The sequence below is a fragment of the Malaclemys terrapin genome, chromosome 5, assembly GCF_027887155.1.
Source record: "Malaclemys terrapin pileata isolate rMalTer1 chromosome 5, rMalTer1.hap1, whole genome shotgun sequence".
NCBI lineage: Eukaryota > Metazoa > Chordata > Testudines > Emydidae > Malaclemys > Malaclemys terrapin.
The window spans coordinates 108,392,053-108,410,529 of record NC_071509.1 but is presented as its reverse complement, the minus strand read 5'-3'; the positions used below and the strand labels follow the sequence as shown (position 1 = coordinate 108,410,529).

The 18,477-nt window shown below is 40.9% G+C and overlaps 1 protein-coding gene across 2 annotated transcripts in view; it reads left to right on the top strand.

The window, feature by feature from the left end:
* The window catches only part of TSPAN5 (tetraspanin 5), a 117,702-nt gene extending 101,849 nt beyond the window's left edge, over positions 1-15,853 (top strand). For both annotated transcript variants that reach the window (XM_054029843.1, XM_054029844.1), the window contains 6 exons: positions 455-601; positions 2,554-2,724; positions 5,008-5,133; positions 9,224-9,271; positions 9,404-9,520; positions 10,269-15,853. In XM_054029843.1, coding sequence (XP_053885818.1) covers positions 455-601; positions 2,554-2,724; positions 5,008-5,133; positions 9,224-9,271; positions 9,404-9,520; positions 10,269-10,334 — 675 coding nt within the window. In that variant the 3' untranslated portion in view covers positions 10,335-15,853. The remainder of the gene's footprint in view (positions 1-454; positions 602-2,553; positions 2,725-5,007; positions 5,134-9,223; positions 9,272-9,403; positions 9,521-10,268) is intronic.
* The last annotated feature ends 2,624 nt before the right edge of the window (positions 15,854-18,477 follow it).

The following is an 18,477-nucleotide window of genomic DNA, read 5'->3' as shown; positions in this document are numbered from 1 at the left end:
GTTTTAGACCATAACATTTATAATTGTGTTGTTTATGCAAGAACTTAACTTGCTACCCCAAAATATAAAGCACATAAATGTTGTCCACAATAGCTAACAAAAATAGACTAATCTTCCTTCCACCCTATTAGCTACTGTGACTTCCTGGCAAATTAATCCCTCGTAGCTGTATGTGGCGTGATATACTCTGTGACTTCCTTGCAAAGGACACTCTGAGATGCATTTTGTTGTTCACATTGTATCTTATTGTTTCAGTGCACACAATGCATTGAAAGGAAATGTCCATCTTTTCATCTGCTGTGCATCCAAGAGCTTATTAATTTTGCTCTCTGATACGTGCCGAAGAACATCCATTTGATGTTCTCTGTATTTTAAAGGAAAAGCAAAAGCAGACTTGTTGCACAATAGAAGGCCAGACACATCTGTTATTCCTTGGCATTGTTTTTTTTCCCAGGGAGTGCTGTCCAATATCTCCTCCATAACTGACCTGGGAGGCTTTGATCCAGTTTGGCTCTTCCTTGTGGTAGGAGGAGTCATGTTCATTTTGGGATTTGCAGGATGTATTGGAGCTTTGCGAGAAAATACCTTCCTTCTCAAGTTCGTAAGTAGCCTTTTTGCAATTTCTGGATTCATCAGTTACATAAGTTAAACCATGTTCTGTGTTATTGCTTAACTGTGGCAGTCTTGTAAAATGCCTTAGGGGATATTTGACACAAGTGTGTTGTATTTCTCTGCTAAGTTAGTTTTTCCCTATCTTTAAACAATGAAATTATTAAAGAGCTGTAATTCAAATTGCTTATGTTTTTGAGTTTTAACTTGCATGATGCAATCCTGTTAAGAGCCATAATGCAAAGCACATGCCTTTTATAAGGATCCAATCTAATGCTTGGCCTTTCTCTCACTAAAGGAGAGAACCTACTTTAATAGTGTATGTATTGAGCTTTGAAAGCCCATAATGAGATGCCTGTGTAAAATGTGTGTGTGTGGGGGGACGGGACGTGAAAACTCTACCAAATGTAGCCCACATGATCATTGGTGTGGGAGTGCAGGCCCCATGATGTCCCTTGTGGTAAAGAAGAGACAATATTGAGTTATAGAGGGGATTATTTATTGAGGTCCTGTGACCTTGTAGATATCCCTGGCACTGTACAACTCAGACTAATTCAACACAGCCCTGTACTGCTTAATGATGGGCACTGCTCAGTCTCCCTTGGCCTGGACTATTAGTCATGAAAGAAACTGCAGGCAGGTCCCAGCAGCCAATGCGCCATCTTGAGCTGAGCAGCCTGGTTTGTCTGTCTTTTGGTAACCATGCTCCCTGTGGGGCACATCTTCAAGTTAGATGTGTGACTGCAGGCTGGTCTGTTTTACACAAGGTTAGTGTGATCCCCATTCACCCTTTTGGCTCCTGGCAAGCTGTCGTCTAATTTACGCCATCATCACCATAACTGTTAAATGTACATGAAAAAGCTTCTTGCTAAACAACAGTGCTGTGTTTGGCTCCCGGGTTGGAAGTGCTGTATAGAGGGAGGAGGTGGTTCTTAGTTACTGTTCTCAAGGCCTTTCTATAAACTAGCCTGAGCTAGTTCCAATTTACTTGTGTGTGGCTAGAAAATTAAAGTAACTTTCTTGTTTCTTCCATCCTTTGCCTCTCTGAACGCTTCTAAAATGAACACATCTGCCAATAGCCTCCTATTCAGTAGCTGCAGGAAAAATTAAAAATGCATCTGAATTAACAAAAAATAAATATTAAAATGAGAATCAAAGGCACAGTTGCAGAACAGAGAGCTGTAATATATCCGGATCATGTGGGATTTTTTAAACTCCATCTAGACTAGACTCACTGGAGATGTTTAGAGAAAGTGGCATGTCATTAGTAATGCCTTTGGCATTCACTGCATTTGCATTAATCTTGATGAACTTACTTGGTTTTAATGTGATTATAATGAGTAATTCCACAGACATTCCTTTGTAACTTAGTCATTAATTAATTTCTGCTGTTACCAGTGTTTGCTTTAAATGCTTCCTTAGGCCAAACTGTACAGACCTAGGTGCCAATAGATTGATTTCTGCACCTAATTTTTGGCACCCAAATAAGTGAACTGATTTTCAGAGGTGCTATTGGCTGCTCAACACCTTTTGAAAATTTAGGTACCTAAATATGGATTTAAGGCTGATATTGTCAGAGGGGAGGGTCTCAGGGAGTCCCATTTACATTTACTCCTAACTACCTTGGGTCCTTTTGAAAATCCCAGCTGAGGTATCCAACGTTAGGCACCCAACTTTGAAAATGTTGGTCTTTGTTAAGTGCCAGACAGAACTGTACAATCCTGCACTATCAGCTGATTATGAATAACATTTTTAAAAGAGTCAGGTTTCCTGTGGGTAGGAGTACATTGAACATGATGTGTTAATAAGCCTGCTGAAACTGACAAAACATCCAGTTTCAGGTCATTCACATTCTGATTATTTGTAAGCCTTGGAAAATAAGCCTTTTGCCACAGAGGTAAAATTGTCCTTTTCTTGTAACTTTTTTTCTCTTCTTTCTCATAGTTTTCTGTATTCCTGGGAATTATTTTCTTCCTGGAGCTCACTGCTGGTGTTCTGGCATTTGTTTTCAAAGACTGGATCAAAGACCAGCTGTATTTCTTTATAAACAATAACATCAGAGCATACAGAGATGATATTGATTTGCAAAACCTTATAGACTTCACACAGGAATATGTAAGTTGTTTCTACTTTTACTTCTCATCTGTTGGCTTTTGCAAGCAGCCACAAAAATGCTCTAGAATATAATACTTAGCACATATACGTAGCAATTACTTAATGGCACTTCTATAGATATATCTGAATCCCGTTTGAGGTTAGGCTAGTTATTAACCCCATTTTATAAATGGGAGAAGTGAGGCAAAAGGCTAGGTGAATTGTCTAAAAGTCACCGAGGGAGTCTGTGGTAGATCCAGAATTAGAAATTGCAAGTTCCTGATGTCCATTCTTGTGCTCTAGGCCACTAGATCACATAGCTTTCCTAAAAACAAGTTTCTGAAGACTTCTCCATTGTTCATGAAGGCTTAAACTATTTCATTACTATAAGAGTTGCAACTAGAGTTAAGTGAATAACTGATTTTTCAGTTCAATGGCTGAAATGAAAAATCCAAAAGAAAATTCAGTTAGTTTTGCATGGAAACTGAATTTTTTTCATGTTTATTTTGTTTTGTTTTTGACAAAATGAAAAACCAAAAAGTAGAGTTCAAATGGAAACAAAACATTTCAAATGTCTATTTGAAATGATATTTTTCAAAACAAAATCTCAATTTAAAATGGCATTTTTGGAATTATTGTTTTTTGGGGCTGGGGACAGAAACTATTCACTGAATTATATCAAAATTTGCAAATGATTTTGATGCCCCCAAAATGCATTTTTTTTTTTTTTTTTTTTTTTTTTTGGAGAATTTACTATTTGCTGAAAAGATTTTTGCCCATCTCTAGTTGCAGCACTCATACAATGTGTTTTATTGAGACTGATTGAAAATACAGTCAGTTCTGTGATGGGACTTGACATCTAGTTAGCAGGGCTAGAATTCTAGACCACGCTTCAGGGTAGGAGGAGGAGAATTACTTATCCAAGCGAAACTGCAGGGGAAATTCTAAAGTCTATTGAATGTAATTAGCCTAGTTGGAATTGGGCCACTATTGAAGTTCTCCTCATGAGAAATCTGGAAATGGCTCCTATCTCTGTCTCTTAGAGAGAATTGGTAATATTTAGAGTATGGTGTGTGAGGTGGTACAAGTTAAGCTCCCTTAAACGTAAACGTACACGTACCTATTTACTGACATGCAAGGGAATCGAAGTGGATGTAAGTTACACACCAAGGAGCTGTATGAAGATGTAAATCAAGCAGGGAATGGCCTATGCTGCCCATCCTATTCTTACTCTTTAGCTCTTTCTTGTTACACTCCTCTCTCCTGGCCCTTCAGCTTAGGAGCCTGCATCCTTACTCATCACCTTTGAATTTGGCCCTGTGTGTCTAAGGGCCTGAGTGCTAGATGACTGCTATCCAAGGGATATCCACCCACCAAAATGAATTCATTTATGTTCATGTTTGAGTATGTCATAATTTTGTGTTTTCCCCTCGAGAGAGTGAATACGTGACGGGATGCACAGAGTCCTACACATTGTATTGGATCTGACCTAGCTTGGTGGCGGCCACAAATCTTTGGCCGTTGTGAAATGAAAGGGTCTCAGTGCAATTCCTAGTGAACATAATAAAAACTGCCATCATAACTGGTTTCCTTGTTAGCAAGCAATCTCAGCAGAGACACCGCAGGTGGACTGAGCATGGAAACCAAACTGCTTTCTCAGCCCTAGAGTAGGTACCAGCTGAAGGCAGCGTGGAGGAAGTTTGCACTGCTGCTGTACGTGCTGTGCCACATATGTGAAAAAAGGATGTTGACTGGCACTGTCAATCAAACACCTTTTATACACGCTCAGTTCAATTTAAAATTAATATAGATTAACACTGGGCCAGATCCTCAACCGGTCTAAATCAAAGCTGCTCTGTTGGCTTCCAGTGGAGACAAGTCCACATACAGCAGCTGATTGTCTGGCTCATTGGTGTATTGTACTGAAGATTCAGTTACTTGAGCAGGGTGACCAGGTGTCCCGATTTTATAGGGACAGTCCTGATTTTTGGGTCTTTTTCTTATATAGGCTCCTATTACTCCCCACCCCCGTCCCGATTTTTCACACTTGCTGTCTGGTCACCCTATACTGGAGACATTTTTATTTTGGCACTTAGTGGGTGGGTTCTGCCCACATACAATACATCCTTAACGGGGAGTTATTTGTACAGTAATTTAAGAACCACTTTCCAGGATGGGACTGGGAGTGAATTTTGATTTTTCTTTGTTGCCAGATTCCCTCTAATCTCCCAGTGTGTGATGTTGGTGCTGATATTCATTCACGTGCAGAGTCAGAATGTTCTCATTCTCGTGTGTTTGCTCTAGTGGCAGTGCTGTGGAGCCTTCGGCGCTGATGACTGGAACCTCAATATTTACTTCAATTGCACCGATTCCAATGCGAGTCGAGAGCGCTGTGGCGTGCCGTTTTCATGCTGTACTAAAGATCCTGCCGTGAGTGCGTTACCAACAGGGTGGTGTGGTTCTGCTGCTCCTCTCTTAAATCACTGCTACACGAAATGGTGTCTTCGGTTAGGCTGTGTGTGTGTGTGTGTGTGTGTGTGTGTGTGTGTGTGAGAGAGAGATGTCTGTTTATTTTAGCCCTTGCTTTTCCTATCCACTTCAAGGTTTAACTAGCAGCTCAACTTTGCACAGTCAACATCAGTTTGATCTCCAATCCTGAGAAATGACTTCTTTAAGTCTCCACCTTAGGCTTTGTACTTGCTGCTTTTCATTTGAATGAGGAAATCACTATCTTGGCTGGGTGCATGTGTTGTTTTTAGCACTGCTAAGAGCCATAGCCTGGCCTTGGTTAGATGATGGTTGCTTTCAGTTTGGTACCAGGCTGTTTCACCCCCACCCCCTTACCCCCATTCCCAGAGTCTCTAAGGCTGAACACTTAGAAGAGGAAAAAATATTTTTAACAGACATGTATATTGCTTATTATTTGCTTTACTTACCTTTTATATTGTGGTAGCACCTACAGGCCACAACCAGGTTGGGTCCCAGTGTGCTAGGCAAATCTAGAATACATTACTGTCAATGCCTCAAAGAACTTACATGTGTTTTACTTTTGAATTTGAGACAGGATTGGAAATCTTTCTTCTCTCTCTCCCCTCATAGACTTGTTGTTCCTTCCCAGTGACTGACTTTGCTTTAATTATAACAACTAAGTTCGCGTGCTGGGTGGTGGGCACCTTTATCATGCAGTTAATTGAGATTGTGCAGAAGTGAAGATGATCCGTTTGAGGGAGACACTCGTTTAATGAAGTTTCGTAGCATTTTATGATGGATACAATTCCATGTTGTCTCTTTACTTATAATGTGCAAACCAAGTTAAGGGTGCATTTTTACCTGTGAGATATGATCGATAATATGGGGGACAGGTTACTGATTGTGCAGGATTTGGTATAGGGATACATTAGTGCACCTGTAGACTATTTTGTGGCTAATGTTACACATTATGTAGTCTTTCTGTTGATTAAAAACCAACCTACCAGTCCTAGTATCATCTAGTTTGTCATTAATGGCTTTCTTTCCATGTTGAGGACGTAAAATTCACTCACTTTTATGAGTACTGTAGCATTGACTGAAGCTAGGCAGGGGCCCATAGGTCCCACAGAAGCTTCCCTCTCCTGCTAATGCATCTCAGACTTCACTTTGCAACATCATTTGCTATTGTCCTCCTCCTCCTCTCCTGAGAGGTGACTGCCTTTTGCACAACACTGTCCTGGTTGCTCTCTGATGTGAACAAGCATTCACAATAATCTGAAGCCACCATCCAACTAGTCACCTTATTTTTTACGCATATTAAAGCAAACTGGAAAATAGATTATGCTAATGCATTACATTTCTGTACCACTTGGACACCACCCCCTACATAAACACAAACTGGTTGTCATAACCTAGTTTTTAAAATGTACTTGTTAGAAAACAAAGCCAACAATATCCCTATAAATACCTAAATACCAATCCATGCGAAAATTGTCCCAACAACTGTGTATGTGTGTGTGTGTGTGTGTGTGTGTGTGTGTGTGTGTGGTATGGTGGTGGTGGGGGGGGTATACCTGTCATCTGGGGAAGGTGTACAATAAGCAAAGAATTAAAAAAATAAATATCAACTCTGTTCACTGTAAAGAAGCAGCACGATTGATCGGTGAAATAACTGATCTCTCCATGCCATAGATTGTGTCCCTAAGTGTTCAAAGTCCTCTTGTAACAAAGCTAGAAGTCCTGTAGTTGTAGTAGGATGCCCAGATTTATTAACTCCGATATCCCTCCTGTGGGAAAGCTTTCCAGACACAAGCCACTATGTAGTGTGCTCTGTTTTTTTGGATGTCTTGCCAGCTGCCTATAACTTCATGAAGCAAATCTGTATATCCAGTGTCTCAAAATATGACCAGATCCTAAGGGGAATGCACAGTCAAAGAAATCTTGTAATTTTAGAATGAAAGGTCTACAAATAAAGTCTGTCTGATGGGTTTCCCCCCCATCCCCACCTCTGGATGTGAAACTGGAGCTCCCACATATCAGGGATTACCATCCTATGCCATAGTGTTGGATAGGTCCACTGAACAACTCTAGAAAGTAATAGGAGGTGAACTTATTTCCATATTGTACTTAATTCTTATAAACTCTAATGCTTAATTCCTGCATCGGTCATTCAAGAAGCCCTAGTAAAATGGTGTAATCAACATATACTTAAAAGACTAGGGCAAGGGTTCTCTCTGCTTGCAAATAGGAGTGAAGTGTCATCTCTTGAGGACTGTCAGTTCCCCAAGTTTTACCTTCCCTTGTTTTGCTTGACAATTGCCTTGTGCCTCCAGTCTCTTTAAGGAACTTCATGGAGGTCAAGGGAAGCACTGGGGCTGTTTAGACTGGTGGAGTTACAAGTAATCTGCAAAACTGAATGAAGCCCAAGTTTAGGTGGAGAAGGTCCATTTAAGCAGGGTGGAGGGCATTCATATCTGGAAGAAGCTTACAATCCACCTGTGTCAAATTCTCTTGATGCTTTCTCCTGTGTTGGAAATATACTGGGATGCATATACCGGGGTAGGGAGTGCAATTCCCCACCCCCTGCAGGATGTGAATCACTTGCATCTTGGGTGGGGAAAGCTCAGCCCCAGGGATCTCACTGCATCTGAGGAAACTGGTGACTTTATCGAATGGTGCATCCTGGAATACCTTTAACAAACTAGAAAATACCAAGAGGCATAATTTACTGGTTGGGGGCCAGGGTGAGATTTTTTTTTTAATGTGCTGGATGCCTCCCCCACCTGGACCTATAACTGGCCTTAGCTGGGTTTCTAAGTTAGCTTAGCAGATCACCTTTCCGCACATCATTGTTGTAGGGAGAGGGAGTGTTTCTCTAGTTCTGTCTCTCTGTGCTGTCTTGGTTACACTGAGGACTGAACTAGAGGCTTTCAGAGTCAAAAGCATGAATCTGTACAGCTGGAGCTGCAAAGCCAGGCTGTGTAGCTGGGAGCTGTAACAGACCCATATCCTTTGTGGATTGGGCACAGAGTGGGAAATGTAATACGTGCTGAGTGGGTTACACCTACGGCAAGCTAGTTTATCAATTATTTCCAAAATCTCCTCTAATGACACTTCAATCTGTGACAATTCCTCAGATTTGTCACCTACAAAGGACGGCTCAGGTTTGGGAATCTCCCTAACATCCTCAGCCGTGAAGAATGAAGTAGTGGCAGTCATGATTGGGTTTTGGTATTGAGAAACCTGTGGCTGCATTCCAGAGGTGACACTGGCAGTAGAGAGCCCCAGAATGGCTGCTGCATTGTAATCTTTCTTATTAGGGTGATGTTTTTCTTCAGATTAATTTACTAAGGGGCAAGAGCGTATGCAGAGATTGGGTTGCGTGGGATGGGGCAGGCTTTGCTCCGTGGGTCTGCTTCTCCTCATTGCACCAGAAGGTCTGTGTGTGTGGAGGAATGACAGCCTCAAAAAAATAGGTTAGAAGTGCTGCCGTGGGGTACTACTCACTGAGAAATGCCCTTTAGAATAGTGTGTACTTCCTTTTGTGCACTCCAGAGCTCTCAAGTGAGGGACAGTACAGTAGGAGAATAGCAAGTGACTCCTTCTCATGGGTATCATAACCTCCTGTGAAAGGGGTAGGTGACAGAAAAACACAGCTTATCTCTCTCTTCTGTTCCCCTAGCCTTTGAGGGAGAAGCACAACCTGTCTCTTGGGCTTATAAAATAGTTTTTTAGAGCAAACTTGTTTCCTTTGGAATGGACCAGATTGTACCAGTGACCACTCCACTCCATCCCCTCTTCACATGGCCCACGATGAACTCTGAACTAAACTTGCCCTATCCTTGGTGTATTTTTCAGGGACAAAGTATGAACATTTTCAGCAGAAAGTTATTTTATTTAAATAGAAGGCACCCCAGTTCGTGCTTTCATCTCCACAGAAGGTCCGTCTCTGGGATGTGGGGTTTATCACAGGCTGAGGAGAGAAAATGTTGTGGGAGTCCCTTGTAATTGGAAGCACTTCTCCTTACTGCCTTTCTTTTTTCTCCCTTAGGAAGATGTCATTAACACTCAGTGTGGATACGATGCCAGGCAAAAACCGGTAAGTATTTTTGTTTTTTTAAATCATACCTGATTTCGTAAGGATCTGAGTAACTTTGGGCAAGCAGGTTATAGAATTGGAGGTAAAGGTTGAGCTAATTATCTGTGTTTTCATCCCTCTTCTCCTTTCCAGGAGGTTGATCAGCAGATTGTTATCTACACTAAAGGTTGCGTCCCCCAGTTTGAGAAATGGCTGCAGGACAATCTTACTATCGTTGCTGGCATCTTCATTGGGATTGCGTTGTTGCAGGTAAAGCACACATTCCTCATAAAGAAGTTACAGAGGAAAAAAGCAGAACAGGGAAACGCTCAACAAGAGAGCTGGAAATGAGGCTGTTTCATTGTTTAATAACCTTGAATTAGTGGTTTTCAATAAGGGCTAACTGGTGAGTAATGGCTGAGACTTCATTTGTGTTGAAGGATATTTTATGTTTATCCGTAGAAGGGTGTTTGTCCGACTGCCCTCAACTCAACTCTGCACTTTGTCAGATTGGGGGTGGGCATAAGGTTGCCAACCCTCCAGGATTATCCTGGAGTCTCCACAAATTAAAGATTAATCTTTAATTAAAGATTGTCATGTGATGAAACTTCCAGGATCATGTCCAGGCAAAATTGGCAACCTTGGGGGGAGGGAGGAGAGGAGGATTTCAAAGATTGTAGGGAGACCTTATTTCTGACCTTATCTAGACATGTTGCCAAAAAAAATCACTTTTTAAATTGCAGGTGGGAAGAAATTCTAGTACAGTCTCTGACTTCAGATTAAAGGCACGCTGTTGATTTAGAATCCAGTCCGTTTCAGACAAAAAATGAACTTAAAGGAGTTTCAGTTTTTACATTTGCTCCTACGCCCCCTCTGCCAACTTCTATAATGTTTTTACAATGGCATTTCTCAAATTTCTTTCTCCTGTTGCTGTGTCAAAGTCCCACACCGGGGGAAACAGACTGTACACAAAGGACTGTCAAGTGCACCCAGTAAACGAACTGTCATCTTTTTCCAGATATTCGGGATATGCTTAGCCCAGAACTTGGTTAGTGACATTGAAGCTGTCAGAGCCAGCTGGTAAAACTGCTGAAATAACCGCCACAAGACACTGGACAACTGAAAACCTCCAAAACCTCCAGTGTGTCACTCCGACACCAAGCTGTATGGACATGGGTGACGGGGAAGCCTTCTTTCCAAAGCGGTCTCAAGTCTACGCTGCTGGTATTGCAGTGAACCCTTGTTTCTTTGGGGTTGGCTAATGGGTGGGCTGTTTAAAATCTGCTGCTCACTGACAGTGTTTTTTTTTTTTTTTTTTTTTTAAATCACCAACAAGCTGTTGAGCCATGAATCTCTACTGTATTCTTGCTTCTGAATAACAGGTGGACAGTCTCTCTTTTTTAATTGGTGTGTGTCAATGGGACGGAGTTGCATTGTGGTGTGTGGATATGCTGTTTATTCTCCGTGTCCCAAGCTCTTCGATAGCTGCCAAACGTTCCTGAAAAGGTTTCTTTCTTCAGTACACGCTGAAGGAACCATCTTCTTGTTTTCCACAGCTAAACATAGCTGCAGGTCTTTCTGAAACTAAACCCATCAAACAGGAAACAACTTTCCACTCATCAGTTGTACATTTCAAGAAATTGTTTTAAAAACAAGGAAAAACTTTTATACAAGCGCTTCCAGACTTTGTCTGTAATAATATGTGGTTGGAATCAGCAAGATTGAAGGGATAACTATCTAAATTTGCCAGCATCTTTCTCCAAGCAAGAATGGGACATATATGGGAGCATGAGGTTTGGGGGGCTCAGGTGTATAATGTTAAAAAGAGAATGAAATATATGCTAACTTAAAAAAAAAAAAAAGAGAGAGAGTTATGAAGTACGTACCCAAATACCCTGGCTATATCCATTGATTCTTTGGAATTTGGCATAACCTGATGTATTTGGGGCTGTCACTAATATTAGTGCTTTGTTATAATTGTACAAAATTTCTTTTAAAATGTTTCCTTGATCCTTTCCTAGCTGAAGCTTTGGTTTTCTTTCTTTTCTTTTTTTTTTTAAATTCTTCTTCTTACCTGCATGAGCTATGGAATTAGAATCTGAGAAACTTTGTTTTTAAATCCCTGCATATGTTTCAGTAGGCTTCTAATCCAAATTTACTTATTTATTGGTAGATGCACTTGATTATGGAAAGTTCCTATCCCCTTGTCTTGGAAGGGGGAAAGGAGGACAGCTTTGCTATAGTAAATGCTTCCCTAGAGTCAGCAGTTTTTCATTTGCTTAACTCTGTGTGTGTTTCCCATCCTGCCTCTCTCTGTCTGAATACAACAAAATGCTTTCTTGAACCAATAGAATAAAAGGATATTTTTAAGCAAGAAGAGTGTATTGGGACCAACCAAGAGACTTTTGGTCCTTTAGAAATGGAAGAAGCGGTAGAATTTGGACTACAGCACAAGTATTGGGAGGCAAGGTAGATCAAACTCCAGCTAGGTGTCTGTGATCAGCTTTTATTTCAATAATAGTGTGATCATGCACCTGACACTAACTTGGGTAGCCAAGGCACTTCGTATACATTTAGCTTGTCTTATGGCCCTGCATAGTGTCTATGAGCCCAATCCTGCTGGGGCTGATTGCCCTCATCTCTTGCTTCCCTCAAGAAGTAGTTGCGGGTGCTGGGCATCTATCAGGAGGTGTGTTAGCACCATTCAGGACTGGCCCAAAGTGTCCCCTAAGATGAATAAGATAAGAGCAGAAAAAGTGAACACGCTTGGATGCCATTTTCTTTCAAATCAGTACACTAACCTCCCTTGTGAGAGATGCAATGTATGAGTGCATATACACTTACACATGCTTTCTTTCTGCGTTCTGGTTGTGTGGAGACAACTTGCGTTTCTACCCCCAAAAGCTGGCAATACGCACCATTATTCAATGGCTTGGAAGAGCTGAGCAGTGCAATTGCACTCTTGTTTTTTATTTGGTGTTACCTCAATCTCCAGTGGGCTCCACCTGGCAGCATTCACACCCTTTGGCGTGTGCGGTTAAAGACCAACGGCAACTTCAAAGGACTTTTTTAAACTTTGAAAGTGTTTATAATACATTATCCTTAATAAAGTTGGTTCAATCTCATCAGAGTGTTATGTTTTTCTTAGCCACTCCTCTTATCTTGGGGAGCTATTGTTCATTTCCCCTTAAGGGAGCACGATATTTTGCCTGATGGCAACAGAATGGAAAGTTCATTGGAGCTAAAGATGCTACTGCTCTGTTTTGTAGAGATCAGGGAAGCAGCATTCAGGAAATGCACCCCTTCCCCCCTACTGAGAGCATTGATTGCGAACCAGTGCTTTGATTTAAAAAGTCCACATTACAGAATCCTGGTTGCCATTGATCTTTAATGCTGCTGCTGTTTCTGCTGCTATAGGCTTCTGAAGACAACTTCCATTCCTCTACTTGAACTTCCACAGTAGTACTGTAATTGACTTTTGTCTTCTCCTGACGGTTCTCGTAGTTTTTCTCCTATTGCAAAGTCACAATTCTGGGAAATGCCAGCAGCGGAGTATTGTGCTGAAAGGAAGGGAATTGCTCTTAAAAATGGGGAGGTTTTGTTCTCATGACTTTCAGGCGCATATGCAGAAAATGTACAAAGTTTCCTCTAGGTCCCTGAGTGACTGCTGTTTTAAGAACCACTAAAGAACAATCTTTATTTTTCTACAACCCTTTGTTGCTGCGAATACTAATCCTGTTGTTTAAGATGATTTTGTTGTTGTGTTTTCCCTCCCCATTTTTTCAGTCATTTGTGGTCAAGCCACATTGAATGTTCAGAACCAGCTGCCTATGTTGTATGTTCAAACCCCACACGTGTATGCAGGGAATGTGTAATAGTGGCCACAACTACACTGCGAGATTGGGGTGTGAATATGATATCCCTGCTTGTGTACATGTACTTGTGCTATCGTCTAGTTAGCACGACTATAAACAGCAGCGTAGGTAACAGCTACTGCAACTACACTGGTATTTATACTCCTTCTAGCTGGATGATAGCTAGTGCAAGCATGTCTACATGATCAGGGGAATTCCTCCACGCCGCCCCCCCTCCTCCCCCAACTGCTTTCAGTGGAGACGTAGCCTAAGAGTGCCCACTTCCACTTGGAATTTAGGAGGGCAGTTTGGAAAGTCATGCGAGGCCTTGGCACCTGATCTATTTTACACAGAACCGACCAAATGCAAACAATATTTCTGCTGGAAAGTTCCATTAAAACTTCAGGTGGGTCACAAATAGACCATGAATTCTGGCAAAACAGGCTTAACTTCCAGCAGGGTCTTGTTAAAGCAATAAGATACAGTAGGTATTGTATTTCTGGGCAATTTCTAGCATGCCTCAGGTGGTAGTATTAGGTGCAAGTCTGAAGGCCATTTTAACCAGCCACAAAGTGCAGTAGCTGCTCCAGAATATGTTGCCAGTCAGCGTTCTGGCAGCCTCGTATGGAGTGAAATGTTTGCATGTGCTAGGTGTTATATGCGTGGCTATGGCATTAGCTGACAGCTGATCTGAAAGCTTCAGCTGTGTCCAGAGTTCTAAAGCCATTTCAGAGTTCAGATACACACTCTCACTCTGGTTGATCTAACCTCTAATCACTCTGCCCAGATTCTTAGACCCTTTTGTTGTTAGAATGCCCTCTTTTAAATAATAATTATTTGCGATGTCTTACATGACCAAATTTCTGTGTTTTAGCCTGCTCTTTTCTCTTGTTGGTTTGAGACCCATAATATCGACTGTGGCTCTTGGAGTTTGAAGTGGTGGAGACTGTTGCTTACATGTTCTCTGTCCTCTAAGCCTTCTCCTTCGCCTTTCCTTTCAGAGAGATGGTAATTGTAGTGAATCAGGAGACAGAACCTGGTTTGGTAGGTTCTGGTGTGTAAATACTATTTGAAATGTAAATAGTGGCATGCAAATGAAATGGTTCTTGCACCTGACTGCTATTCATCATAAATATGTATTTATACTCATGACAGATATACAATGTGAGAATTTGCTGATCAAAATTAAGAGAATGGTCACTTAAGAAGCTTTACATATCCATTGGTTTGAGCCAGGAATGCTTTAATTGCCTGCCATCTAGTGTCTGCCATGTAAAACTACAGCTGGCCTATGTTTTATGAAGGTTGAGCAGCTTCCCATTTTTGCTTTGGTTAGTTGAGGAACCTTCTTCCTGTGCTGCCTGCTTAGGATCTGAAAAGGTATTGACTGTAAAATCTAGGGGTGAAATTCAACCCTGGCTGAACTCACGGGGAGCTGACACCTCTTATGCCAGGACTAAATTTGGTACTAGGTCTTGACTTGGTGTGGTCCTGAAAATGAACCTGCATCTTCACTTCTTCAGAAATGTCCTGGATAGAATTGGTTCCAGTTACCAAAGACAAATAAGAGAACCTCTGAATGCAAACCTTGGGGTCCATTCTCCCTCCTTGCAATGTGTATACTTTTTTGGATTAATGCTAATGACACATCCAATCCACATTGTATTGAAAGGAGAATTGATCCTAGTGTGTTTAAAGCACAATGCAGGTTCCCAACCCTCATGCCCTCCTTTTTGTTTGCCAAAATTATTGCATATGTTAATTTGAGTCTCATTAACCCAGTAGGCTGAAGTTGTCTAAACCAGGCCACTGCTGGTAAGTTTTGTTTCCTCAGTAAGAGCCATTTAGCTGCCAACCTTTAATGCTTAGAAAGAAAATAGTTCACATCTCTAATAATATGCAGTATAATAATACTCATTGTGACTTGTAATATACACCAACCTGGTGATCAACAGTGTAACATCATTAGTCTTTTTTGTTTTGCAGTATGAATGTCAGCAACAAGCTCCATCCATGTGTCTCCATATGCATTCTGTGTGCATAGTAGAGATGGGCCTGAACCAAAACCATGATCTGATCATCCCAAACTTTGGGGAGATTGGGATCTGGACCCGAACTTTGTGACTCAGTCCTGTCTCTGGTATGTAACACCAATCCAGTTCAAGGAGAATCTCTCTCCTCAAATCATTGTAGGGTACAATGAAGGTTATTCGTTGTATTTACCTTTGTGTAACATTTCTTTTTATCTGAATGTATTCTCTTGTGTTACTTCTTTTTTGTTTTTTAAATTTGTGAGTTGCAAAATTGATTGTAAAAGCCAATTACACTTACTGACTGAAAGTATTGCTTTAACAGAACTGCATGCTGGTAGAGTTTGACTTGAGCTTTAGTTGTCTGTTTTCCAACTGGTCATCTTCAGTCTGGAAGAAATGCATAGTTCAGGTGCATATGTATTGCTTATATTTGTCATCTTTAGCATTAGACTGTGGTGATTTCAAAGGATGTAACTGGACTATACTTTGGAAGTTTAACACAACTTCTTGGTAACTCATTTTAAGCTATTGAAAGTGGTCTTGATCATGCTATTTGTGTTTTTTAATAGGTGCATTTTTAGGAATGTTTTAATACATTTATGATGGACAATAGTTTTAATAGTTGTGCAGTATTCTGTATTTACTTGAAGTAAATCATTTTATATGCAATTTGTTAGATAATTACAATTTTATAAATAAAATTGTGTGAAGTATTACTTGGTGAATGTTTACTTTTCTTTCAGTGTTTCACTCTAAAGGTACAAATACACGTTTAGCTCCCAAACCTATCTGTTATCACTTGGACATTTCATCCTAAAATGTACATAGAAGATCATGTTTTCATTCTGCTGGGAGATGCTGTTAAATGAAATAATAACTGGTGTAAGCAAAAGATCATTCAAACACCAGGAACCCCTACATCTTATTCATAGATTCATAGATTATAGGACTGGAAGGGACCTCGAGAGGTCATAGAGTCCAGTCCCCTGCCCGCATGGCAGGACCAAATCTACTCTGATGTGAATGTGGTAGAAACTGGTAACTAAATAACTTAGCTGTGTTGAGGATATGAGACTGCTTGTTTTATCTATTTCCAACTATAATCTGTTACTTTTAAAATCCCAGAGGATACAATTTAGCACAGCTGTTGGAACTTCAGCCTAATTATTTTAGTGACTTTTTAGTGTTCAAAAGTCACTTATCTGGTAGTTCAGAGAGGGGAGAGCACGGAGGAAACCTAATGATTCACCATGACAATTTTGGTAGAGAGCAGGTGGATATCCTGGCCTTTCTCAGGGTAGCAATTAAGTCTTTAAATGCTTCACAGACAACCATACAGAACGGCTAGTTTTAGTGCTAAAATGTAAATGAGTTAAGGTTAGAGCTGTGCTATATTCTTGATTGTTTTCATTGTTCTTATGAATATTTTCACAAATAAATTTCAGATTAAAAAAAATGTACGTGCAGATTTGTGAAATACTGTCCAGTGCAAAATCCCTAAAATTTATGATCTAATCAAACTCTGCATTAATTTCGCAACTGAACTCAAATATAAGTAATCCCAGTAATTTTGAAGAGTATAATTGCTTAAAACATGGCGGGGGAGGAAAGAGGGGAATTTCAAAAGCGTCTGCAGTGGTTAGGTGTTCTCCTTCCATTTTAGCCTTGGTCGTTATCACTTGCAGATAAATTGAACTATCTTCCACTAGAGTGGAAAAAATGCTTATGTCCATCTTGGCAGCATTGTGTCTGGCTTTGTCAGTAGTGCATACACCAGCGATTCCCAAACTGTGGGTCGCGATTCCAAATGGGGTCATGCCATCAGCAGATGGGATCATGGTAATCCCTAGTTTGTGGCGAATTCCATTTTGCTCTGCACAGCCTGACCTCACACGAACCATCGGTATGAGGTCACACTGTGCAAAGAACGCCATTTTGTAGACCAGTGGGTGTCCTCCATACAGTGTGACCTCACATGTACGGTTTGTGCGAGATCATGCTGTGCAGAGGATTCCATTTTACTATACAAAATGGTGTCCTCCATGCAGTGTGACCTCGCAGATATGGTGCATTTAAGGTCACACCATGTGGAGGATGCCATTTTGTTCTTCAAAATGGCATACTCCATGCCATCTGGGGTCCCAGGAGGAAATAATTAAGTAAAATGTGGTTGTGCTGGCAAAAAGTTTGGGAACCATTGGCATACACAGTTCTCATTAAGTATGAAGTTTAGCTGTAGCCAGTGAGGGCGGGGGTGGGGGGGAAAGGTTTATTCCCAGGTTCATCAAGAAATGGCAAAACCAAGAAATCCAATTTCTGAAACTCCCTGAAGAGGGCAAATTCTGCCTGAACAGAGGATCAAGGTGAGTTATGCCAAGTTACAGTGACCGGAATGTTGCAGCAACCTTAGGCTTGTACAGGTGACAAGTTACAATGCAGGTATTAATGGCCTTTTCTGATTGTATTACGAGCATAGAAGGAAAGTTTATTCCGCCTTGAATATCTGCTACTGACATTTCAGGTTGTAAAAATCTGTGTTTATACTGAGCTTACTTTAGATTGTTCCCCCAGCCCAGTCTCTTGGGGATGTATGAAGGATATACAGGTCTGTCTCATCTTACGCGGGGGTTCCGTTCCGCGGTTAGCGCGTAAAGTGAAAACCGCGTATAGCCAAAACCCCATTGAGTTCAATGTCGGGCGAAATCGCCCGCACTACAGGTATAGTATTAAAACTGTGTTTTTGTTTTGTTTTTTGTTTTGTTTTTGCCAACCGCATAAAGTTGAAATTGCGCATGTTAAATGCGCGTAAGATGCGACAGACCTATACATTAGTTTCTAGAATGTATTCTTTTTCTTTTGAGTCTTAAAAATCTTTGGAGACCCAGTAAACCCCATTGCTTCCTTTTGACTTGCCTTCGTATTTCATTCTTCCAATTCAGAGATGACAATGCTTATTTTTGAAACACAGGCCAGAGCATTGTTGTTTACAGCCCATTTCACTGCAAAGCTGAGACCCCAAGGGCCATATTTTAACCCAGCCTCTACATCTGTAGTCCACCATTTGTTCAGTAATTTTCTGTCAAATGCCATTTGTGTATACACTTGTCTTCAGACATGCAAATAGTTTTGCTTGCAAAATGGTAAATTCAAATGTTGAGGCCATTTAAATATATATGGTGCTAAGATTTTGGTGAGAGCTTTGGGTGAAGGTGCTTTGCCCCTTTTAAGTTTTAGTCAATAGAAAAAACATGATGGTTTCATCCCATGATGCAGTGAGGGATGTGTTTACAACAACTTTCATCTAAATTAGACTCTTTTCTAGGAGATTGCAAGTTCCTCT